Here is a 25,000-nt window from a genome sequence, read left to right as displayed (position 1 = left end):
TTTCTATCCTATACTCTAGTATGCCAACCCATGCTTTCGTCTGTCTGTCTGGATGGATGTCTGTCTGTCTGGATGGATGTCTGTCAGGCGCAGATCGCCACTCCGCCGGTCTCGGATCGTCGCGAAACGCTGTGTAAGGGTTGTGATTGGCTGTCGGAGACGAATGGTCGAGTCAGATTTTGCCCAGACTGCCTCAAGTTAAGTGAGGATTTGACCTGGAGACATCTCCTGTCGTAGCCAAATTGATCACCATGCACGAATTCAATGCTGGCATCACTGCTTGAGTTACAGACACAGTGACAGTCACACTGTGACCGTTGTCATTTCAATCTGTGACCTGCTTACAAGAATGCTTGCTCGTAAAGAAAGAGTCAATGGTGCCGACTGTGCTTCACATGTCTATCTAGTGATATCCGGGTTTGCACCTGCCAGTATAGACTCATACCTGGCTGACAGCTGGTATTTGACGCTGCTCTGATGCAACAAATTTCAGCTTGGTGCTGCATGCAGTGCAATAGTGCCAGTTGTGCACTTCTATTCTAATGCTCTAAAAGATGAGCAGATGGTGACAACATGTGGGGACGCTGATAAACTAACTGGGAGGTAGGCAGTTTGGTTGGGTAGGCAGACTGGTTGGGTAGGAAGACAGATTACTGTTGTAGGAGTGGTGTTAAAGAGGACACCGTAGCAGTCAGGCAGTTAAAGTCCATTTGAACAATAGGTGCAGTGTGGGAATTATGGGTGTGGTGTTGGTCAGTTTAGGTTGCCTAGTGGGGAAAATAGGAAATTGAATTAGCGTAACTACTTCAATGACATCTGCTAAACATAATGTAAACATTCATTACAAGCTTGTGATGGCATTCTAGAACAGCTGCAGAAATACTGCTGACAAAAGTGGGTGCGGATGTCTTCTAAAGCTCTGAATTGAGTTTGCTTGTGACTCTGGAGACGTCATTGAGAACTAATTGGCTGTCTAATGTATTCTAAGGAATGCAATTACGGTGATTACATCTACTCTTTAGCTAGAATAGGATGGGCCATGTCAGACTGGGGTGGAGTCTGCATACCTAATATTCCAGAAGCTGCTCGTTCCAACGTATTTGAGCATCATTCTGACTGTTAGAATGCTGCAGTGTCACCACCTCCTCACGTGCATTCCGGAGGTATCATTTCCATGTCTGCAAGTGCCTGGAATACCAAGATCTGGTAATTTTCCCACACTGCACCTATTGTTTGAATGGGCTTTAGTTACTACTTTTAGGCCACCTACTATAGCAACTGATTCTGATTTTGTATAGAACGTGGCGTAAACGTGAAGACGAATACAGCGACTTTCAGTTTAGTCCGAGCATTGTAGAGAGTGAGAAATACAAGAAGTTAGGCAACGAGTTGTTCAAGCAGGAGAAGTACTTTGATGCCATCGCTCGTTACACACTTGCTCTGGATATGCTACCGTTTGATGAGTGCATCGACCACCGTAATTTATGGTATGTTACCTGTATTGTGCTGGTTTTGTCCCATACATAACACCGTGTTTGTATCTTTAGTTGTAGCTTCATAATAGAATGTATTACGTTTGTTTTGTTGTTGTGTGCAGGTGGCCTTTGCCTGCTGTATTGTACAGCAACAGAGCACAGTGCTATCTGAAAATTGAGGACTGGGCAGCTGCTGCTAAAGACTGCACGTTTGCAGTGTCGAGGACTCTCATAGGTATAACAAACTGTGTAACACGTTTACTTCACACACACACACACACACACACACACACACACACACACACACACACACACACACACACACACACACACACACACACACACACACACACACACACACACACACACACACACACACACACCATACTCACAGACGCACCACTCACACACACACACACACACACACACACACACACACACACACACACACACACACACACACACACACACACACACACTTTGTCAGTATTATTTATGTATGTTTGTCTTCTTGCCATTTGATGACAACAGACAAGTGTAGCAGTGTTATGACTCTGCGGTTGCTTTGAACGATTTTAGAAAGCTATTTCAAGTTTGGAAGCAAACAGGTCATAATTTGTAACCCTTTACAACAAATTGATTGTTTTGTCCGAGGTCTTTTAGCTCTCGAAGCAATGGTGACAACGCAGTTTCAGTTACCATATAGTTAGAATAATAGCCAGTTACTGTATGACTGTATTACCAGGCAACCTCACCTGCTGCTGCATGTTAGTATAGGCCGGGGGGGGGGGGGGGGGGTTACCAGAGTACTAGTAATTCCCGGAGTTTACCTTATTCTTTTGATTAAAAACCCATGCTCGAATAGCAACCCAGTGTCTAGAGTGATTGAAAAGACTAGTAACTCATGCTCGACTAGTAACCCGCTATTATTCTTTAGATATTCTCAGCAGCAATACTGGTAATGATAAAGATATGTGTAGTGATAAGGATCAATTAGTGAAACTTGCATGTTGGTTGTGAGAGATCCAAAGAACAACAGGCCCATAGGAAGCATAATTTTCAAAAGTGGTTCGGCCTAACGTACGCTAAGAGGGCGAGTTCCAAGGATAGTGTGCCAAAACAAGAGCAGTCTTCCAGCTGCTGAGTTGTGCATACTGGTATATATTACCTAATGTATTGCACAATGTGTTCTTGAATAGTAACCAACAACTGCCGCTGTTCTCGCCAGTACCATCAGTACTGTCAAAATGAAGGTTGGGAGAGGGAAGGGACGTTTGGAGTGGGGAAAACAGCATTTATTGACAGTTGTGACAGGAATGGAAGCCTTAGCTTGCATAGTGTGGGATCATGGATCTAAAGACATTAGTGGTCTTGATGGTTCCAAAGACTTGTAGTAAGTTGCCGAAGAACAATACATATTCTCACATCTGGTAAGTTTTGGGAGTGCATGGTCTCCTTGTTGGTGCTAGAGGTGAATTCCTGTCGACCTTTCACACAAGAAGTGCTAATGAGACTGTTGTTGCAGCAGGTGTTTAACTAATTACTGTTTATCTTCAATCTCATGTTTTGTAATGTACACCCTTACTCTTTTAGGTCAGCTCATAATTCCAGTTTTAAGTCAACTTGTCATTGTAATAATCTTCTGTATTATCTGTCTGTCTGTCTGTCTGTCTTATGTTGCATTTGATTCTAATACAACTAGAGAACACATAAAGTAATTTTATGATGTCATTCCAAATATGTCAACATCAAACATTTGATGACGTTTTAATGACGTCATTATATTTAATGACGTCATATTGACGGTTGGCAAAAAATCCTGGCTAGAACACTGATTACTGTAATAAGTGGCTACCCAATGACCTCAGGGCTGCCTAAGTAGCAATATGCTGCAAGATGCTCTAGTTTACTTTTGTTTTAACTATAAATATATTAGTTATTTAATCACTTATATTTTTAACAGAAAGTTTTGGGCAATCGTCAAAAGTACAGTTTTTGAGAGATGGTTAAAGCAGACTGACAGCTATAGGCCTCTGGTGAAGGTTTACTCTAGAAAAAAGTGGCCGGACCAGCCAGACCGGCTCCTACAACCCTGCTGCTACAATCAGTAGTTTAGAGAAGAGATTAATTAAGTTAAGATGTGTATTGCGATATATTTTTGTTGGTTGTTGAAATATTGTATTACCTTGGTAAACAGATCTGTATCTTGCATTGACAGATTCATTAAACTGGTGCTTGTTTGTTCTCTTAATTAAAATGGTTGAAAGAATAAAACCCATGCTTGAATAGTAACCCAGGGTCTCAAGTCATTGAAAAGATATACTAACTTAGGGTTCGTAATCGAAGAAACACGGTACATGCATGCAGCAAACTAGAGGGTGAAGACAAGCTATCAGGCTCTGTAACAAAAAGCGAAGTTTTCCTCGTACTACCCAACAAACTAGACAACAAATGTGTAGTCAACAATTTACGCAAAACACTGTACCATGAACTATCGATGTAATCTGTCATAAATCACTGGTCTAGTGTCTACACAGTCACTACTGAAGTATTCATCTAATCTGGACGCATTGTGGATAACGTTCTTACCTTCCAATATTGATCCTTTTTCACTAGCTGTACTCACCGATTGTTCATGCCCAACATCAACAACGTCAACGTTCTCGTCTGTGTTGAGAGCATGCACTAGAGCAATGGTATTCCTTGCTTACTGTGTACCTCGTGCCCAGGTATTCCTCCGCCTTTTACCAGCATGCCAGTTTAGTTACCTGATGGGCTCCCATTACTTACTGGCATAATATGGTAGTAAATGTGTAAAATGTAATGATAATTTGTCAGTACCACCAGATGGAACGACAAACAATTGATTTGCAGTACTGAAAAGACAGCTGGATGTGTTCGTATCTCATATACGTTACACAACTAAGAGACACAGGTCACATAATGTGTACAACTTTACTAGTGAAATAGTCTCACTGTAGATGCATGGTTTAGTCGGATATCTGTTGTTTACGAGCTGGAACAGTTGAGTGTACTGTTGTGTAGATGAGGAACATAGTCAAGCAATATTGCAAAAGACTTTGTTTCGTCGTGCAAAAGCATTTGCTGCCAAGCGGGATGTGGTTTTCGGAGTCCACGATGCAGCCTCGCTGCTGAGAAAGAAGCCAAGCAAATTGGACAGCAATTACTACACTCTCTTTAGAGAGGTGAGAATACTGCTGCATTACAGTTGTACGTCATGGTTTAGCTGACTTATTAGCAACACGATTTATTGACATTGTTTACTAGGCGATGGGAGCGTATCGTTGCGAGTTTGGTGTGGAACCGATCAGACGTTGCATCGTCTGTATGAAAGGGGAGGGCGAACGAATTCAGAAATGTGAACGTTGTTGTGAAGCCTACTGCTCACGCAAGTGTCAAACGAAGGATTGGGAGGCAGGACACAAACTGCTGTGCCGTGTGTATCGTTTGAAGCCCAACGAGGGAGCCATCAATGGAGCATGCTGATGTGAATGATGACTGTTGGAGAGACACTCTGTCAGTGCACTGTTGTTGTGTTTTGCCTGTTATTGGAAATTGAAATGTTTGTCAGTAAATGTTGCAGTTGAAGATGATGAGGGACATTCGTATTATCGCTTGCTAGTACGTCAGTCGTTGCTTGGGCATGCTGGTATGATAGCTTGTTAGGTGTGGCTGCAGTTTGTATTTGCTGTGTGCTGTAATTGTTTGGCATATTTTGTTTGGTTTAGTGTATGGCTCTTTGTATAACTGATGTTGTGAGTGAAGGATTTGGTTTCTGTGAGGTGAAAACGCATTGTATTGACATTGGGATGTATTGGGATCTAGTGTTTACAGTATTTATAAAATGTGATTAGCGGCAGGAATAAAACATATCATGTGTTACACACACACACACACACACACACACACACACACACACACACACACACACACACACACACACACACACACACACACACACACACACACACACACACACACACACACACACACACCACACACACACACACACACACACACACACACACACACCACACACACACACACCACACACACACACACACACACACACACACACACACACACACACACACACACACACACACACACACACACACACACACACACACACACACACACACACACACACACACACACACACACCATCTAAGCATTACATAGTATCAAAAAGTTACTGCATCTGTGTTATTCTCTAACACATATTATGATATACTTAATTAATTAATGTTAATAATTACAGAGCTCTGAGTCCATTTGCCGAATGTAGCCTCGCAGTCCCAACCTTTGTGCGCGGTAACTCCACGTGAAATGCATTGATTACAGTGACGTCACACACATACCCGTACTACCGAAGACGCCATCGTCTCCGCGCGGTCAAATCATCGCTCGTTTTCTCAGCCATCTCCACTTCATCTCCCTCGTCGCTCTAGCACAAGTCTCGCCTTCCCTTCAACGTTATCCTGTCGAGTGTACGATGTCCAACACTATCAGTTGCGTGACAACACAGCCGACCAACCACCAGTAGTAGGCAAGTGCCGTTTATCTCTCTCTCCTTCAACTTTCCCCCTCTCGTTTACGATTGTTGTATGAGTAACGAAAGTGTAGATTACAGATTTAGTCGCTAAATAAGTGTAGAACGTGTTGTAAAGCCATATTTCCTGTTTGTGAATTTTCTGTTTCGTACGAGTGGCGCTTGAATGGAATGGCACCACTCATGTGTGGTCGATAGATTTGTCTTTGCGCTTGAGCGTGTAGCGACGTGATTTCGTGTTTTGTTTTTTCGCAGGAGTCGCGTCAACAGTTATGTCATCTCAGATGCCGTTCAATGCTCCTGGTGGGCATGCGCAGCAGATGTATGCTCATTCCAACCAGATGAGGACTCAGCCGCAGCAGCACTATTATGCATCGGGCAGAGGAGGCGTGTCACGACAGAACCATGGGCAGATAGGGATCCCTCTAGGCGGTGGACATGCACACAATCATGTTCAGACGGTTCTGTCTCCGACGTCTGGTCAGCCTATCTATTCAGCGATGCCCTATCCTCCTCCGAATCAGCAGTATGTTATCCCTCAGCAGATGTATCTTCAAAACCAGAGACCGTTTCATGGGTATCCGCCGCAGCAGCAGGTGTATTCTGGGGTGCCTCATCATCCTGCGCAGCGAATCGGTTATTTTCCTCAAGGACACGTGCAGCAGTTTGGTCCGGTTTCTGCTAGTTATGCTCAGCATATGCCCCCGCACGGCCAATTTAAGTCGCAACAGGTTCAACAACCAGTGATGCAGCAACCGCAAAGCTTGCCACCACCTAGGAAGTCGACGGCCGTTGTTATACGTGATCCGAACACAAACGAAGACGTCACATCTCAAATCTTGGCACCAGGACGGGAAAGTTTGTCTTTAGGTTCTACTCCTTCTCCGAACTCAGAAACTCTACCTGCTGGAGATAAAGGTCAAGCAGCACTGTTAATGCAGCAGAAGATAGCTGCGGCGTTAGCTGTAGACAGTGGACCGCAGGGTAAGACGAATGAAGAGACAGCAGAAAGTGGTCTGAATGTGGAGGAAGGAAAGCAGCCTGTTGATGCCCAAACGGTCACTGAAGCTGCCATGTCTGATACAGATGTCGCTGTTATTAAGGAACGAAATGTTGAGGTGGAAGAGGTAGCCGGAGTGGAGAAACCGGTTGCTATAGTTAAGCCTCTTGACGTAACGACAGATCAGCAGAAAGATGTTCAATCGGGTGACGAAACTGTCACTACAGAGGCTCACGTAGCAATGGAATTAAAGATGAAAGGAGAGGGAGACGATACAGAAGTGAGTGGAGAAGAATCGGAGTCTGTCGTAAAGTCGGTTGAAAAACCTACTCAGACCGAGTTGGTGTCATCCATTGAGTCGTCCACTCAGTCTGAATCGATATCCTCAGTGACACAGTCAGGTGAGTGCCTTACTCAGTCTACATCAGTGCAGTCAATGTCGCAGTCGATTGAGTCTTCCACTCAGAGTGAATCGTTGCCATCGATATCACAATCAGATGAGCCATGCAAGCAGTCTGAAGTATCACAGTCGGTGGAGTCTCTTACTGAGTCTGACTCATTGCCTTCGGTGGTACCATCAGTTCAGCCTCTCGTTCAAACTGAATCATTGCCTGTGATTCCGGTTGAGGTTGAGGGAGACAACAGAAACGTTGCTGAAGGTAGCAGTCAATTGGTGGCCAATTCAGTTTCTGTGGACATCTATATTGCTAATGAACAACCTACTGTTAGTCCAGCAACAGACAGTCAAGAGGTTGCAGATTCATCGGTTTATATGGCCGACAGCTTGCTAGGAGCTTCTGTTGAATCTGAAGGTTACTCGGATGTTAGTGGAAACATCTCTCCTGCTCCAGAGTCTTTAGAAGAACGTACTGATGTGGACACGGGCGTTATGGCTGTCACCGATGATGAGAAATTGAGAGAACGGAATGTGCCCGATGAGGAGAAGGAGATGCAACACGGAGAGACGGATGCAGCTAAACTGGCTGCAAGAGGTGATGCAAGCCCTCGTGATTCTCCTGTTACTGTGGGTACGATTGAGGTGGAAAATGATGAGGATGAGGAAGATGAGGAGGAACAAGAGGTGAGGACAACGTGCTGTTGTGGGTAGCTATGAGTTTTATCGTCGTGGTGTAGACCATGTTTCTCATGTTTTGTACTTCAGAGTTGCCACACATACGAATAGATTCATAGGCTAGTAAATTAAGGCTTACGAAAATGTCTTTTACACGAACAAATGACAGGGAGAAAGCCTACGCTTTGATTGACGGAATGTCTGCCTTGCTTTAGAAGAATCAGTAAGAGAGACTGTACCTGAGTCGAAGTGAAAGAGTGTGAGACAGTCTGTTTACAGTATCTAGTAGTGGCTGCTGGTGTTGGTTTATCTAAGGTTGAGATATCGAGACCACGTCCACAAAACCCAGAAAATGGCAGAATGTTTCCGGCCTTTATAGATACTCGATGGGAAGTTGGCTTAATGGAAAGGAACACTGCCAATCCTGAAGAGAGACGAACATCCAGCTGGCCATGTGGACCTGACTGATCGACGTCTATGTAGTGTGCATTTCACTTCATATCGGACATGTAAAGACGTTGCAATTTTATTGTATTCCATATGGGCAGATACCGTAGTTGCCCGTAATATCGCTCATACCGAAATAACGCCCATGTTTGTACATACCCCGATGTGCAGCAGGTCAGAACTTTGTGCCTGAAAAGATGCCCATGTCCAAGTATACGCCCAGAATATGGATGCACAGAATAAACAAAACGATGTCTGCAGAACGTCCGACTTCGTCTGTGTGCATTTCTAATGAGCTGGTGTCAGTGTTGAGTGAAAGTGCTTACCACTAGACTCGTCTTTGTTGCAATTACTGATACTGATGCTATTGACGTGCTTTAGGCCGACGACTCTGGCTTTCTGTGTGTAGCCTGATGCTGTATGGATACCAGTGTACCTTTGATCTTGCAAATGGATAAGTGCACGCGTTTGGTATTTCTGTCTTCCAGGAGTTTAGATGATAACTGGCCAAACGGCAGCATATTGCAACCATGTATATATCTGGGACTAACTTATCACCCATGTTAGGCTCGAGTGTCCAGCTGGTCGTCTCCCTCCTAGGAGGAGGAAGACCAGCTGGAGACATTCGCCACTCAAAGGAAACCGCCAACTTTTTATCCTCCAATCAGGATCTTGCACGTTGGGTTTGTGTTTGTGCATGCATGTGCATCCACAATAACTGCTAGTAGCAATGCACGTCACTATTGGCTTCCTGCTAATGCAATTTGTAACTGAGTAGTCAATCTGTCAAGCTGTCTGATATCACATTTCCTTAGCCGGTGAGCTACATCTGCATGTCGTCTTTTCCTTTGTCTTCCTTTTCTTACTTTGAGAAATAGGCAGTGCAAGCAGAACAACTTCTAGTCTCTGAGGTGTCGGACGTTGCGTTGAACGACTAGACCTTCTACAAAGTGTGGTATTTGCACTCAACACAGGGCGACGTGCAGAGCTATGATTTGCATACATTGCAGCTGACCTCTGTGATAAGCTTTGAGTCTAGCGATCTTAGAACGAGAGACAGACAACGAGAAGAGCTGGAAAGAGTCGACCTATTGTTTGTAGACTTAGATGGCACGTGTCGAGACTACAGGCACTTGCGTCAGAGCAAATGACATTATCAAAGAGCCGATAGCGATGTGCATGTGTATCGAGGATGCACAAACATTGAACGGCACTCTGAGTGGAGGATAGAGCGTTAGCGGTTTGTTTGAGTGGCGAATATCTCCAGCCGGTCTCTCTCTCTTTTTTTTTTTTGGGGGGGGGAATGAGTGGCTGGACACTTGAGCCTATGCCCTATTAATCGTCCATAAAAAGCGTTTCTATTCTATACGCTCAGGGAGTTATTATGGGTGAATATGGGATGCAATCAAGCTTGAAATGGTCGTCGTTGATTCAGTCTCTAATCCATCATGGCTACAACATTTCCTTACTGGAAACTTACTTTCCGTGCTCAACATCAGGCATTCCAGCTAGCTTATTATACTAACCTTAGGATGACTGTAAACACCCAAACTGTGTAGATACACATTTGTAGTATCAGAGTTGGGTATTATGTGCTGACGTAGAGAGATGTAATTTGTTGTGTTCGCTTTGTGAATACCCTCGTCAGATATGTCGTTTGTGACGAGGTTGCTACAAAGCGAAATTGTCTACTGACTGCTGTTCTCGTACTCTGACTCTCCTTGTCATTGTACGCTGTAACGGTCAGGAACATGTACCGCATGATCAATAACTGCATGTCACGTGTCTGCTGCAAATGCTTAATTAAACTGCATTGTTCACATTGTCTTGTGTTGTAGGAGCAAGAAGTTCAAAGTGCAAAGGGTTCTGATTTTGTCATCATTTATAGTAATCCTGGTAAGTAATCAGTGCAATGTGATCTCGATGTTTGGGATTGTATAAACGAGGAGTTAGTTGTTAAGGCTTTTTCACACTCAAAGCCCACTTCGCAGGCAATGTGAATTGGATGCACATTCAATGTGCATTAATCCATTTCACACTAGGAAAACACAATCCGCGTAAACGTCGTAAACTCGCCTACCTGTGTACCGTGCGTTAGAACCTGCGGTCATCACGGCTGCCAGTCTCTTCGTGAAGATATTTCTCTATCTTTGGTTATAGTACGTCCATCTCCGTAAGCACAGGATAGAGAGGAAACGTAGACACACACACACACACACACACACACACACACACACACACACACACACACACACACACACACACACACCTTCTGTCTGCCGACATGAAGAGCTGCGTGGTCCCCCCAATAGGGGTGTTGACACGTGCAGCGGCTAATACGCATTGAATCCACTTCGAGTCACCTCCTTATGTGGTTTGAGTGAATGCACATGGAATGGGGTCTGCCATTCAATGCGGTTTGACAGTCAATGCGCATTAGGTGTGAAAATGCCCGTGCACTTTGGAGTGTAGTGTGAGTGTGAAAAGGCCTTAAATTTGTAATTCATCGTGACAACTCTGTCCTGGTTTCAGAAGGCTCATAGTTGTGGAAACGAGTGTGTATCCACAGCCACAGCCTCTCTAGCTAGAAAACCGAATATCTTTGTTTGACTTTCGTTTATTCAAGTTTTGTATTTACTTTTGTTTAGTTTTTGTTTTTATCATGTATGTTTTGTATTTGTTTGTTTGTTTGTTTGTTTATTTAGTTGGTCTATTTGTCTGTCTATTTGTTTGTCTCTCTCTCTATTTTTGTTTTTATCATTTCTGTTTGTTTGTCTATTTGTTAGTCTCTTTGTCTGTCTATTTGTTTGTCCATCTATCTCTCTATTTATTTTTGCTTTTATCATTTCTGTTTTTGTTTGTTTGTTTGTTTGTTTGTCTGTTGTTCTTTAGTCTGTCAGTCTGTTTGTCTATCTGTCTACTTGTTTGTCCATCTAACTTTGTGTGTGTTTTTGTATTTGTAGTATTTGTTTTGCTGACAAATGTCGTGCTAGTTTGCTGTCTATCCATTTAGAGCAATGGACGCCCAAGAATCGTGAAGGCGAGAAGAAATACAATCGAGATTTCTTGTTGCAGTTTCAAAACAAATGTACAATGAAACCTCTCTCGCTTCCAAACGTTGACTGTGTCTTGACTCAGGTGAGTCGTGATTGTTTGTATAGTGTCTGTTTGTGCAATGGTTAGTGAATATTTGTTACTAAAGATGGTGCCATCGACTGCTCACGGGCCACCACGGCAAGCATTCAACCAAAGGAAGCCGTAAGTGATGTGTATGCTTGTGATGTAGTCTGTGTGTCTGGTTCTGTGTTTGTCTTTGTTTACTTGCTTGCTGCTTGTTGTGTCATTCAGTGTGTGTGTGTGTGTGTGTGTGTGTGTGTGTGTGTGTGTGTGTCTGTGTGTCTGTGTGTGTGTGTGTGTCACTGTGTGTGTGTGTGTGTGTTGTGTCACTGTGTGTGTGTGTGTGTTGTGTCACTGTGTGTTTGTGTGTTGTGTCACTGTGTGTGTGTGTGTGTGTGTGTGTGTGTGTGTGTGTGTGTGTGTGTGTGTTGTGTCACTGTGTGTGTGTGTGTGTGTGTGTGTGTGTGTGTGTGTGTGTGTGTGTTGTGTCACTGTGTGTGTGTGTGTGTGTGTGTGTGTGTGTGTGTGTGTGTGTGTTGTGTCACTGTGTGTGTGTGTGTGTGTGTGTGTGTGTGTGTGTTGTGTCACTGTGTGTGTGTGTGTGTGTGTGTGTGTGTGTGTGTGTGTGTGTGTGTGTGTGTGTGTGTGTGTGTGTGTGTGTGTTGTGTCACTGTGTGTGTGTGTGTGTGTGTGTGTGTGTGTGTGTGTGTGTGTGTGTGTGTTGTGTCACTGTGTGTGTGTGTTGTGTCACTGTGTGTGTGTGTGTGTGTGTGTGTGTGTGTGTGTGTTGTGTGTTGTGTCACTGTGTGTGTGTGTGTGTGTGTGTGTGTGTGTGTGTGTGTGTTTATGTGTTTGTGTTTTAGTTATGGGAAAGAGAGAGATGACCCTTTTGTTCCTCAATGGCAACAGAAAGACAGATCTCGGCAACATCCGAGGCAAAAAGGTCAAGGTGGAATGCAGAAAGTAAAGAAAGTCATTCAGCCAGCTCACGAGGTGAGAGCTTGAGGCTTTAAGCTAGCAGATATAGTGAGTAGGACAAGCTGTGAATTGAACAGTGATGGAGAGATGTGATAGATGATGGTGTTGTGTGGTGCTGTTTGAGTGAGATGTTTTCATGTTGTTGTAGCCGATTCAAATCAAGAGATCTGAGACTGCCTGGCTTCCGTCTTCTCAACGTAGTGTAGAGCTAGAGGACAAGGAAAGACTTAGGAACGAGGTATAGTATGCCTTGTGTGTCATGGCGGGAGGAAACACAAGCAGATGTGTGCAACACACACACACACACACACCACACACACACACACACACAGCATGTTCTTACTCATTGCTATCACTTTATATGATTATGTTGACTGGTTGTTTGTTGACACTCAGGAAGTTGTACGGAAAGCACGTGGTATTCTCAACAAGCTTACACCCGAAAAATTTCATACTCTCACCGAACAAATGCAACAGCTTGACATCTCAAGTGAGGAACGTCTCCGCAGTGTTATTGATCTTATATTTGAAAAGGCAGTAGCAGAGCCTTCATTCAGTGTCGCGTATGCCAATCTTTGTGCATGTCTCATGCAAGTCAAGGTATCCGTTGGAGAGCAAGGTGACACCGAAGGATCACAAGCGGTTTCCAATTTGTCGTTTCGGAAAGTTCTTCTTACACGATGTCAGAAAGAATTCGAGAAGGATAAAGAACTGCCTTCGAAACAGAAAATGCAGGAGCTGATCGATGCTTGTGAAACAGAAGAAGAGAAAATAGCCAAGAAGGATGAGCTTGAACTGTCGGAATTCCACGCTCGTAAACGTTCACTTGGTAACATTCGTTTCATCGGAGAATTGTTCAAGTTACATCTTCTTACCGAGCCGATCATGCATGAGTGTATTATGAAGTTACTGACCAAGAGTACTGATCACGAGTCATTAGAATGCATGTGTCGTCTGATGACTACAGTTGGTAAAGATCTTGATGTACTGAAAGCAAAGGTAATGACGTTGTTGATAGATGTTGGTTGTTTGGTCATGGATGGCAGATGCTTAGTAGTACCACTAGACATTCATTTTGAATAGTGTTAGTGTTCTCATCTAGGGCACGTTCGTTTATTCTATTCCAACCATTTCGGAATGAGAATACAAGGGAGCAATTGTTTGAAAACTGTTCCAGAATGGTCGTTTGACCATTCCAATGAGACCACTTCGTCGACCGGCTTACTCATTTAGTTTGCAGTTTGGTGTGAGAATGACAGGAGTACCCTGCTTGTTTTGACCAAACCGCAAACCATACATGCGCATTGGTACTGTCAAATGGTGCGACTCTTTGAGTGGCGAGAAAGTCAGCCTAACTTGTATTCTACGACTGATTATCCACTTGGCTATTATTTCCACTCCCTAACTCAAGGTCACCCCACATCGTCAGACGGCGATCCCCATGCACAAATATACATTATCCTTAATGCTCCGGGAGATAACCCGCCACAATCCGGAATGGATGAACACGAATTTGTTGTGTTTGAATTAGAATGGGTTGGAATGACATCAACCACATATTCCGGAATAGTGGGAATAGAATAAACGAATGGACCTCTAATGAAAGGAAGAGGTGTCTTGTAGGCGATTAGAACCGTTGGATGAATATGTGTACATTTGTACTCATTTTAGGCCCTTCATGTTAACAACAGCATGTTGTACAGATGGAGAGAGTGCGTGTTTCGTATCTCTTTCGTCTGTTTGGGTAGATACTTGAAGAGGGTTTTGCCTCTTTGTAAGAGAGCGGAAGGAGTTGGATTAATAGTTGATGTGATTGGTGTATCATCTGGGTTTGTATCCGTATTTGTACTTATACATTTAGACACACATTTACTAGTTGAGAGGGAGGTATAGAGACAGGCAAAGAGCGAGAATAGTATTTGTGTTATTGGAGTTAAAAGTTATGTGAGCACACGTGCTGTAGGCTCTACTGATGTGAGGTGTTTGAGAGTTGTGTGAATCTGGATCATTAAGATGTGACGGGTGACTTGCCTGTTTACTGTACATCACTTGGACCTTACATACACACAGTGTTCTGCATGGATGTTTGTTGAATGAGCTCAGTACAGTACAGTAACACAGTACTGTACAATAACACAATACAAAGTTTGTTAAGTCAAATTCTGTCAAATTCTTCACAGACGTTTACTAGTGAGTCCTTGTGTGGGTATGAGGATAGAGAAACTTGTGTACAAACGTCTTGCATGGAGGTCAAACATTTACCTTGAGTTACTGTCTTATATGTCAATATAGAGTTTACGTAGTTTGTGTTTTCAACATTCTGTGTTGTTACTATGCTAGACGAGAATGGATCAGTACTTTGATCGTATCGGGAAGATCATAGCTCAGAAGAAGATGGCAACTCGTGTTCTCTTCATGCTTCAAGACGTACTTGAACTGCGAAAGAACAATTGGGTGCCTCGGAGAGAAGACAATAAGCCAAAGACGCTCTCTCAGATCAACTTGCAAGCTCAAGCTGAAGAACTTCATCAACAGAAAACGCTCCAATTGCATCAGTCATCACAGCAGAAAAGTGGCTCAAGCGCCGGACAGTATGGTGATCGGAAACGAGGAGTGATATCGAAGGAGAGGGAGGCGCAGCTGGTCAGTGGAAGAGTGGCGACACCGCAGAGTGACGATTCGTGGATTCTTCAAACCGGAAAGAACAGGCCACCCCCGCCTGTTGATGCCGCAAAGTTTTCACAAATTGCCAGCAAGGTAGCTTTGTTGTGGCCAGTTGTGTGTTGATGTCGTGCAACGAGATGTATCTGTACATTTCTGTGTGTTTGTGATTGTACGTCTTGTTAGAAAGCGATGTGTTGGAAGGGAGGCGAGTAGATCGAGTTTTTCTCGTAGCTGGCTATCAGTGTTACTCTATGTGTTTAGTTGTTTACGTATTGCTGTAAGCTGGCCAATCAGTTTGAGCCAAATGTGCATGCATATAGAGAGTATTGCTGGGATACAAGTTCATACAACAGAGATTTTGTTTCTGATCAACTGACTGATCATCTCCCGTAATATTTACTGCAGTAGATCTGGTTTTTCTATTTGGCAGTTTTTAAAAATTAGGGTTTAGAATTTGATGGATGCAGATGTAGTTACAGCTTAATTTGTGATGAAACTTTGATTGTTTGCAATGATTTGTAGCTTAATTGTGAGACAGGAAGGAAATCAGGATATGATACGTTCAGCTTCACTGATTTTTGCTTTGAGGTTAACTGTGTTTTAGATCATACTGTTGTAGTACTTTCGATGAAACAAAACTAAACATTTCTGTTGAGTTTGATTATTGTCGGTAATCTGATTGTCATTTATAGTCTCGCAACGAAACTAATCGTGTCGGATCTTCTGCAAGCCTTCGTCCTGCTACAACTAAGCAGTGGGGTCAAGGCAGTCGTGGATCAGGCTCAAGCAGTCCTTCACTTAATGACTCACGTAAAGCAGGACGTGGGCGAGGAACTGGTAAAGAGAGCCAAGGTCCTAGACGACCAAGCGGTGGACCACCAAGAGAGAAAATGGAAAAAGAAAAGAAAGACGTGTTAGCTGCCGTGTCTGACATCATTGGTACTCGATCACAAGAAGCTCTAGCTCCTCAAGCAGAGAAGAAGAGTCGAAGTGCCTCGCCCACTCAGAGCTTTTCAACTGCACTAATTAGGCAGGAATCGGAAGAAATACAGCAGTTGTCTGATGACGAACTAGAAAAGAAAGTCTTGGCATTAGTTGATGAATACTGCAATGTAGGTGATTTGAAGGAGGCAATAGAATGTGTGAAGGATCTTCATTTACACGATAGACACAATCTAGTTGTTAGCCATGCAGTCAATTGCACATTGGAAAGAACTGGAAAGGATAGGCGGTTGGTAGCTAGTTTGTTGAAGGAACTCCTCAACGAGAATATATTGACAACAGACGATTATTTCAAAGGGTAAGGTGTGTTTTTGTACCAGCTGTTTGTTATCTGCCTGCCTGTCTGTCTGTCTGTCCATTCGTCTGTCTGTCCTTCTGTCTATCTTTTGTCTTACTGTATCTGAATACGACTTGTCACTCATTGTTTTCCATTTCATAGGATGAATGAAGTATTTGAGAGTGCTGACTATATGCTACCTGATATTCCTTACATCTGGAGGTATTTAGGAGAGAGCGTCGGCATCGTAGCTATTGGTGGTAAAGTACTGTCTGATCGATTACAAGAAGCGATGAGATTAGTTAGCGAATACCCCAAAACCGCTACATTTGCCGTACAGTTTGTGAGAACATTGGAAGAGGAACAGGTAAGACATTGACTGAAGTGAATAGATTATATTAATTATAACGGAAATTCCGTCATCATTACTAAGAATCCAATTTAGAAATTAGTGAGCATATCATAGCAATTCTTATTTTTGATCTATTAGCCACAGAGAACGTGACTTGTACATAAAATCAGTGACTCAACGAATATCATAGTCATAAGTCATTGACTCACTTCTGGTTGTGTCTGTCTGTCTGTCTGTCAGTCTGTGTGTGCGTGTGTGCGTGTGTGTGTGTGTGTGTGTGTGTGTGTGTGTGTGTGTGTGTGTGGAGGGGTGGCTATGTTTGGTCAAAATGTGTCATGCTTCCAGTCAATCTTAGAGCACTCAACATTATTTGCATTTTGTAATATGTAGCAACCACTGGCAATGAATAGGCAGTCAGTCACAGACGGCTAACATTAACAAACGTTTTTGTACGAGAACAGTCTAATTCATGCTTTCAATTACTGGGTCTTGTGTCCGAAATGAACAACGAGAACTTGCCTGTCTGCAACATCCAACGTTGAAAGCTAAGGTTTTTTTAACTTGTGATGTTTACATGGGAAATCATTGCATAACCAGGAGCGACATCTATGTCCAGTGTGTGATAAATCTCGTCACTTTGATTATATTATTACAAACGATACTAGCAGTGTGACGAAATTTGTAGTCACGTGAACAGTTGCTTGGAAATTTTTAGATACATTTACAAGTAGCTCGCTTAGAGGGAAAACCATGTCTAAATGTGTAATACTTTACAAGTCAATTGTTTCTCTAGAGACGTCAGAGCCTTGGAAGCGAGAGTGGAATCACATCTTCATAGTCATCATCATCATGCAGTCAGTCGATGTGACTATGACTGTTCATGGCTCTGGCATGGCTTGACAAATCTCTTGTCCTTGTCATTCACCATAGAACTGCTTTGCAAATCATAAAGTGAAGCAGACTAGCTTTAGTAATTGGCTAGTATCACTGACTCTGGAAAAACACTAATACTGTCCAGTGGGCAAGGGCAGGGAAGACATGCTGGTATCAGTGTCATACTGCAGTGGTTGGTCGGATGATAGTTTTGATCTCCAGCTTTGGTGATGCCATAAGTCACCATCTGGGAGTTGTCCGTCACAGACCTTGTAGTAGATATTTTATTTTGTGCTGCAAGGATGTCCAGACTCACCCTCCACACCAGAAGAATCTAGTGGGGTTGTCAGTTTAGTCACCGACGGCCTTACCGGTAGCAATCGAGCCAGCACCTGACCTGATGCTTCATAGTCAGTACATTTAGACCATGATCTTGTGGAATGGAATAATGTAATTAATGTAATTATTTCTTGTTGATCTCTACTTGTCTAGATATTTGTGAGTATTTTTCAGTATTGACAATAGTGTAAACACCGACTACATCGCTGCATGATTGAATCGATGGTATGTGTAAATTGTTGAGCAAGATTGGTTACGTTTGTTTTGAATTTCGTATAATACAAGTGCGGGTAACTTCAGTGGCATTTGTATGTTTACTGTAGTTCTTGTTTAGTAGGTTGTTTGGCTTGCTTGTCATGCTTTGGTTGTCTCTGTAGGGTCCAGTTGAAATTGGTCAGATAGTGCTTGACATGCTTGTGAGAGATCCTCTAAAGAGAGCGCTGATTGAGGCACAAGACAACAAGGACATCCATGAATGGATCAGGGTGAGCTTAATTGAATTTCTTCAGCATGGGAGTTGTTGCAGTAGATAGAACCAAGTGGCTGCTTTGCATGATATGAAACTGTGTGTGTGTGTGTGTGTGTGTGTGTGTGTGTGTGTGTGTGTGTGCGTGTGTGTGTGTGTGTGCGTGCGTGCATGTGTGTGGCATATTGTAAGGTGAAATATTGTTTAAGCATCTATTCGTTCAGAACTCGAAAAAAGTGATGAGAAGTATGCGTAGGCCTGTCTCAAATGGCATGTACTTTCTAATCTATTCTTGCTCATCGTGTCTCCCAATCACTGTTGTACTTGCCATATTTCTCACTTGCACTAGCCTTCTCTTGAGCTTCTCTCCATCGCCTCCCTGCTGCTAAGGCTACATACAGCAGACTCTAGATTTGCCTTCTTTGATATTGCTGGGGCTAAACGAGCCCCAGTCCATTGACGTGCAAGTCCAGGGCTTTAGAGTTTTTGCAGGTGCCGTATTTTCTTGAAAGAACGCCATGGCAATTATTCATTTGGCAAGGCTGGACCCTTAGCGTTCTTTCAAGGGCGGCATTCGTTAAAGGGCGGTCTTCTTTTAATGTCATTTTCATGTACTACTGGTACACACCACATGCCCGCACTATGCATGTCTGACCCAAGCCTGATCATTCTCCCTCCTCGCTGCACTGTTTTAGTGTGTCAACATTGTATTTTTAGGCTGTCTTCGCCACTCATCGTTCGTCTATCCGTATCCTATGGTCTTGTCCTGTGTGCCTGTTCTCAAAGCACCGCGCGTACTGTACTACTTTAAGTTTAAAAGGCAGCCTCATACGAACGCTTCTTGGGTTACTACACCACGTACTCTTCAGATGACTCAGGCATGTGTCACGCATGGGTTCGGTATGCATAATGAATATCAATTACCTATCTTGCCATGTTTATTCAAGTTAGTTAGAGGGACCCTGCCATGTCTATTTCGAGGAAATACGGTAGCTTTTGTTGCTGGGATGGCCATTCAAGGGTTAGGACCATAGAACTCGTGTCCACAGTAGTTTGTGGTAGCGAAGATGACACTTTATTGCTTACCTTAATTAATTAATTAAAAATAATTGGACGGTCACGAACACAACAAATGTTCGGCACTAAGTACTAGATAACAGTCGTACTAACAATTGTAGTTACTGTTTGATGTGAGTTTGTATGTGCAGAGAAACTTGTTGAAGGATGAATGCAAGAGCCCTCCGGTGATTAGAGCTCTCACAACAGCAGTGTACTACCCATCACTAACGAAAGGTAATGTAGTCTATGTATGCCATTTGTGCTCTTGGCTTGGGTTATCAGCGTGTGCATTTGTTGTGTTAGTTGATGACAGACAATATCAGTTTGTTGAAGAAGAGATAGAAAGTCAGATAGGCGTATTAAAAGAAGTGGTTGGTAGTGACGAAGAGCAGCAGCTGAATGTACTATTTGGACTTCAGACCCTCACTGCAAAGACAGAACCAGAAGGTGAGAAATTGTTGCAGACTGTTAGACACATGGACACCTTTTCTATAATGTAAAACAACTGCACACCTTGTATGCTCTCAATGAAACTCGTCATAACATTTGGTTTTAGACTTAGTAATGGATTGATTGGTTGTGATATCAGAATAATGACATGGAGTTATATTATGCCAATTTGAGGTGCTTGTAGTGGACGTGCTGACGTCAGTAGTGGAGATGTGAGGATAGGTTTTGCAGTCAGCACAGCACAGGAAACGTGATAGTAAACTGTGTGTTTGAACAGATGCTAGATGAGAGATACTAATTACTAGTAATACGTGAAGCTCAGTGTATGACAAATCGTCCCATCTCTAAGTAGTCCCTGGGCAACCATGCGTCAAAGTCGTAGTTGCCTGGTCATTACTCTGGTTGAAGTTGTCCCTTCAACACACTTTTGTATCTCAAAGATGATATGTCAACCAGTTGTCTTCTCGCATGCGTAGGCTTGCTCAGAAGGATGTCATGCTGGAAGGTTGGATAGCTGGCAGCTGGTTGTTCCTGGGCAACACTAGTCTGCCATTTCAGTTGTCTGGTCATATTTCTGGTTGTCCCGGGCGTCGTGGCAACTAATTTGTCGTACACTGTACCTTCATTGAGCGTCGCTTCAGTGAAAAGCTACGAAGCAATACTCATTGGGAGTAGCTTTTTATCTGGAGTAACGAAGTCCCAGTATGTGCATGCACGTTGCACTTGATGTTTGTGTGTACTACCGCAGCACGATTGGATGCTCATAGATTTCCAGGTAACGTTACTTGAAATACAACGTTTCTGTTTGTTTGTGGTCAAAATTGTCGTCTCTCTGGCTAATTTTCTCTCATGCCGAACAGCACTTAGTGATTGGCTGCCTGGCCATTGTCTTTCGTTGCCGCTGGTAACACGAAAAGAGTAATGCATCATGATTGGTCACTTGTTTGCATACTATGCATTCCTGAAGCGTGACACCTAAATTTGGTCATTTTGATGACACAGAGATTTGGTGCAATAGAACCCAGTTAGTATACTGCTCCTAGCAAGTCACGTGACTTCACATTGCTATGACTTGTAGCTTTCAGAGAATTTGATATGTTAACACTGGATTAGACCTCGATATGTGATCTGACAAATAGTCTTGCTGATTAGTTGTGGTATGTGTTGTATTAGCACATACTATTTTTACAATTATTGCCATTGTGACTTGAGCATGTGTGGGCTCACGATATTCCTTACTCATTGAAGACCTGGAAATGTGTCACATAGACGATCTCGTCCAGTTGTTGGCTACTTTTACTTACCGAAGGCCTGACAAGTATAGCACTGGTTTAGTATAGTCTTTGTTGGTTAAGTTGACACAGTTACGTGGGTGTGGATAGAAACTGCTCACAGACTAACGTGGGATGGTGGCATTGTAGTCAAGTGGAAATGTCATGTTAGCATTGGTTTGTTGGCTGATATCATAACAACTCTTAATAAGTGCAACCGCACAGCACAAGTGGCATACCATCTTTGTGTTCTCTCAGTGGTAACTTGTTTTGTTTCCAGGACTTCTCAGTGATCTATTTGAGCATTGTCATCAACGTGGAATCGTGGCTGGTCCAGTCTTTAGGTCGTGGTTGGACAGTAACCTGCCATTAAGACATGTTGGAAAACAACGTGCCACTACGGGCTCTAGGCGTTTCTTTGACTTTCTGAAGACTGTTATTGGGGATGGAGAAGCTACTTGATTCAACTATATTTTGTCTTCTGTTGTGTATTGTAGGATACTGAATTAGAATAAACTGTATTTTTAATTGAAGGTGGAAGAGGTGATGATGACATTTGTGTGTCACTTATCAAGCAGAGTGCTTCTCATAGTTTACAATATTCTCTGAATAGCTAATTTATTACGGATAGGGAAGGAAGAATTCGTGGAATTGCACAGTCACTTGCTTCAATGTGATAGTTGCTACAATTCGTTCTGCACTGGTGAGAATGGCTTGGTCGAATGACACGACATCGCTCGTGGTTACGATCCACAGACCCGTATAATCTCGCGTGCGTTAGGCAGGCTACGATTTTACTGTACATGTGTACGTACAGGGGCCGTCGGACACCGGACATACCCAGACATACCCACACAAGACATGAAAATGATCAGTAAGCATTTCTCTGGGTTTGTTGCCTCGAACGCGCGCTATTTGCCGTGAAAAACGTGCTCACGAGTGATTCGTTTCAACGTGTCTGCTAGGTAAGTTTATTTTTTATGTCAAGTATACACAAATTAATTTATAAATTATTTATTATTAGCTATTATTTATTAATTATCAATTTACACACGCACAGACGCACACACCCACACACACACACACACACACACACACACACACACTGAGCGGTTATATACACGGTTTTCTCATTCACCATACCTGGTAGTGATACGCTAATTTACTTTTCATTCAATTGAATTAATTAATTATGGATTAAGTCAATTGTTTAAGCGTTTTTTAATTGATATATATATATATATATATATATATATATATATATATATATATATATATATATATATATTAAGCCTGGCCATGTCTCCACGTGAATTTGTGACTTCTTTGCGTTTGCGTTTGGGAATTTCGGTTTTTCCAGCACCCCACACTCAGTCCGTTGTGTGTGTGGTCATGAATTGGACATTTTTGGTGATCATGCTCTTGGCTGTGGTCCTCTTCGGATTAAGCGACATGATGCCTTATGTGACGTCATCTTCCACTGGTTGCTCTTAGACAACTCCAATGTACGTCGAGAACAACGCTGTCCCTCTCATTCTATGACAAGACCAGGTGACGTTTTCCATCCCGACTTTTCCCTAGGCAAGGCTGCTTATTTCAACATTTCCGTGAGGAATTCGTTCACTCCCTCTAACCTTATTAATGCTGCCATAAAAGCTGGTGCTGCTGCTGAGGCTGCGGAAGTGGACAAAGATGAATGCCATCTTGCTAACGTTTCAAGTTATGGCTGTTTGTTTTACCCTCTTGTGGTGGAATCATACGGAGTGTGGGCTGCACATAGTCTGGAGGTGTTGAGATCAATTGTCAAGAAGTCTCTTCTATCATCTGGCTTGTCTCTGGGCCAAGCTTCCAGGCAATTTCACGAACAGTTATCTGTTCGTTTATGGCAGTATAATTCAAGACTGATTAGTGACTATCTACCTAATTATTATGACTCAGACTCTTTGTGCTTTCGTCCTTAGGGCGGATATGTGTTATCTGTGCTATCTGTATTATATACAATATATGGTTTTATATATATATTGCAACTCATCCATGATACCTTTACTTAATTAATGGTTATTCGATATATAATTTTTTGAGGTTTGAGTGGCCAAAGATCATAATGTACACTTTATTGAATTTGAGAGTAATGCAGTGAGGGAGGAAAATCATTGACGCGGGTATGGCCCCCATGGATCCCACAATTTCTATATATCTGTGCAACTACATTAGATCAACTTGTTCGACAGACTAAGTTGTATAATTGTGTCATTTATAGGTCGCAATTGAACACCGTGGTGTTCCCCATATAGTGCACGTTAATTGTTCAATTTATTTCACAATTGACTCTTAGTTGCTGCTATTTTTAGAGTAACAGTTGAAGGTTGATTGCTTCACAGAATGGTTGCCTGGCGAGTGTAGAGTCAGATTTCATGATCAATTAACGTTATTGCTTGTACATTACTTAATTAATTTAATTAATTAATCTCAGCGTGTGAGTTTGAATGTCAGGAGTTTCGATCAAATGTAATGAAGGTTTTCCACTAGTATATACGTTTACTGTAATTTTAGGTGACGTGGACATTCCATCCACGATCATTTGTTGCCACACAAAGATTGAGTGGAAAGAATGTTGCTGTTGAAGGTACGACAATATCAAGATTTGGCAACTACTAGTATTACAACTTGTATTGTGTGCTATTTGTATTAGCCTAACTTACAAATTTTATATGAAAAAGCAGGATGAAAATAGATTTCTACTTAACACGTTCACTTTACGTAAATGCACTAGACTCGAGCCAGTTAATCCCCGATCCGCCGTTCCTCGGATTGACAATCAGGGGAATGACAAAGGCGGGGGGAGCCTGGCTTGAGTCTATTAGTGCACGTGTCTTGTATATATGTTAAGCGCAGAGCGTGGATATGGACAAAGCGTGGATATGGACAAACCGTGGATTTCTAGCTTTTCCGGGTAATTTGAGGGTTAGGGTTAGGGTTAAGGCTAGGGTTAGGTGTGTATGGTTTGTATTGATGATCCATGTTTTGGTACAGGCAATCCATGGATTGTCCAAATCTGTGCTTTGCGCGTAACGTATATGTCACCAAATAGTAACATTTTGTGTTAACAACTACTGGTATTTTTTAGGTCATACTGGGATCTTGTTTGACTACTTTCATGACAAACACGAACTCAAACTAAGTATCTAAGCAAGCAGATGTCTTGTAGGGTATGTGACAATAGACATGACACGAATATGTATATCATAAATTCGGTTATCTGAAACGGTCAAAGTGTATTCTAAATTTACCAAATTCAAGTGTCTACATAATTATATAGCGAATCCAGAGTTATAGGGAGCATTGCATTTCAGTTGACATCCCCAGCTATGCTTAGCAATCATGGTCATTGAAGTGAAAGACAAACAGTCACGACATCATACCAATGGGAAATTTAATTAATTAGGCATTGGGTGATGTATGCTTTCCGTGTGTGACACTTCTGGTTTTTTGTGGCTTGAAGCGATTTCCTTTGCTCTTCTTGGGGAAAAGCAGTTTTAGAGGAATGTAGTCAGGATCAAGAGGAGGACCAAAGAAGTTGGGCTC

General features: G+C 42.7%; 3 protein-coding genes across 4 annotated transcripts in view; 2 read left to right on the top strand and 1 right to left on the bottom strand.

Moving 5' to 3' along the window:
- LOC134182172 (uncharacterized) overlaps nt 1-5,260 on the top strand; it is a 12,380-nt gene extending 7,120 nt beyond the window's left edge. The window contains exons 10-13 of one of the 2 annotated variants that reach the window (XM_062649539.1): nt 1,299-1,487; nt 1,598-1,710; nt 4,521-4,681; nt 4,764-5,260. In XM_062649539.1, coding sequence (XP_062505523.1) covers nt 1,299-1,487; nt 1,598-1,710; nt 4,521-4,681; nt 4,764-4,982 — 682 coding nt within the window. In that variant the 3' untranslated portion in view covers nt 4,983-5,260. Of the gene's footprint in view, nt 1-1,298; nt 1,488-1,597; nt 1,711-2,006; nt 2,180-4,520; nt 4,682-4,763 lie in introns of those variants that run through there. The other variant, XM_062649540.1, reaches the window with a different exon arrangement.
- Nucleotides 5,261-5,862: 602 nt separating this feature from the next.
- Nucleotides 5,863-21,970, top strand: LOC134182619 (eukaryotic translation initiation factor 4 gamma 1-like). The gene is made up of 15 exons (XM_062650051.1): nt 5,863-6,045; nt 6,304-8,129; nt 10,406-10,463; nt 11,581-11,705; nt 11,770-11,825; nt 12,548-12,677; nt 12,811-12,900; nt 13,059-13,661; nt 15,003-15,419; nt 16,019-16,626; nt 16,768-16,972; nt 18,547-18,654; nt 19,844-19,928; nt 19,998-20,141; nt 21,696-21,970. The coding sequence occupies exons 2-15, from the start codon at nt 6,321-6,323 to the stop codon at nt 21,875-21,877; spliced, it is 4,620 nt and encodes a 1,539-aa protein (XP_062506035.1). The 5' UTR covers nt 5,863-6,045; nt 6,304-6,320; the 3' UTR covers nt 21,878-21,970.
- Nucleotides 21,971-24,562: 2,592 nt separating this feature from the next.
- The window catches only part of LOC134182620 (uncharacterized), a 5,926-nt gene continuing 5,488 nt past the window's right edge, over nt 24,563-25,000 (bottom strand). Inside the window, exon 9 of the mRNA XM_062650052.1 lies at nt 24,563-25,000. This exon is cut by the window's right edge and continues 32 nt beyond it. Coding sequence (XP_062506036.1) covers nt 24,857-25,000 — 144 coding nt within the window. The 3' untranslated portion in view covers nt 24,563-24,856.

This window comes from Corticium candelabrum, chromosome 7, assembly GCF_963422355.1.
Source record: "Corticium candelabrum chromosome 7, ooCorCand1.1, whole genome shotgun sequence".
Classification (NCBI taxonomy): domain Eukaryota; kingdom Metazoa; phylum Porifera; class Homoscleromorpha; order Homosclerophorida; family Plakinidae; genus Corticium; species Corticium candelabrum.
Note: the sequence above shows the minus strand (reverse complement) of the source record. Positions and strands in the feature narration are given on the sequence as shown.

Excerpts from the sequence above, each read along its gene's own strand:
- LOC134182619 (XM_062650051.1), top strand. The coding sequence starts at position 6,321 with ATGTCATCTCAGATGCCGTTCAATGCTCCTGGTGGGCATGCGCAGCAG. Across the intron at positions 11,706-11,769 it reads TTGACTGTGTCTTGACTCAG|ATGGTGCCATCGACTGCTCA; the intron begins GTGAGTCGTGAT and ends TTGTTACTAAAG. Across the intron at positions 12,901-13,058 it reads AGGAAAGACTTAGGAACGAG|GAAGTTGTACGGAAAGCACG; the intron begins GTATAGTATGCC and ends GTTGACACTCAG.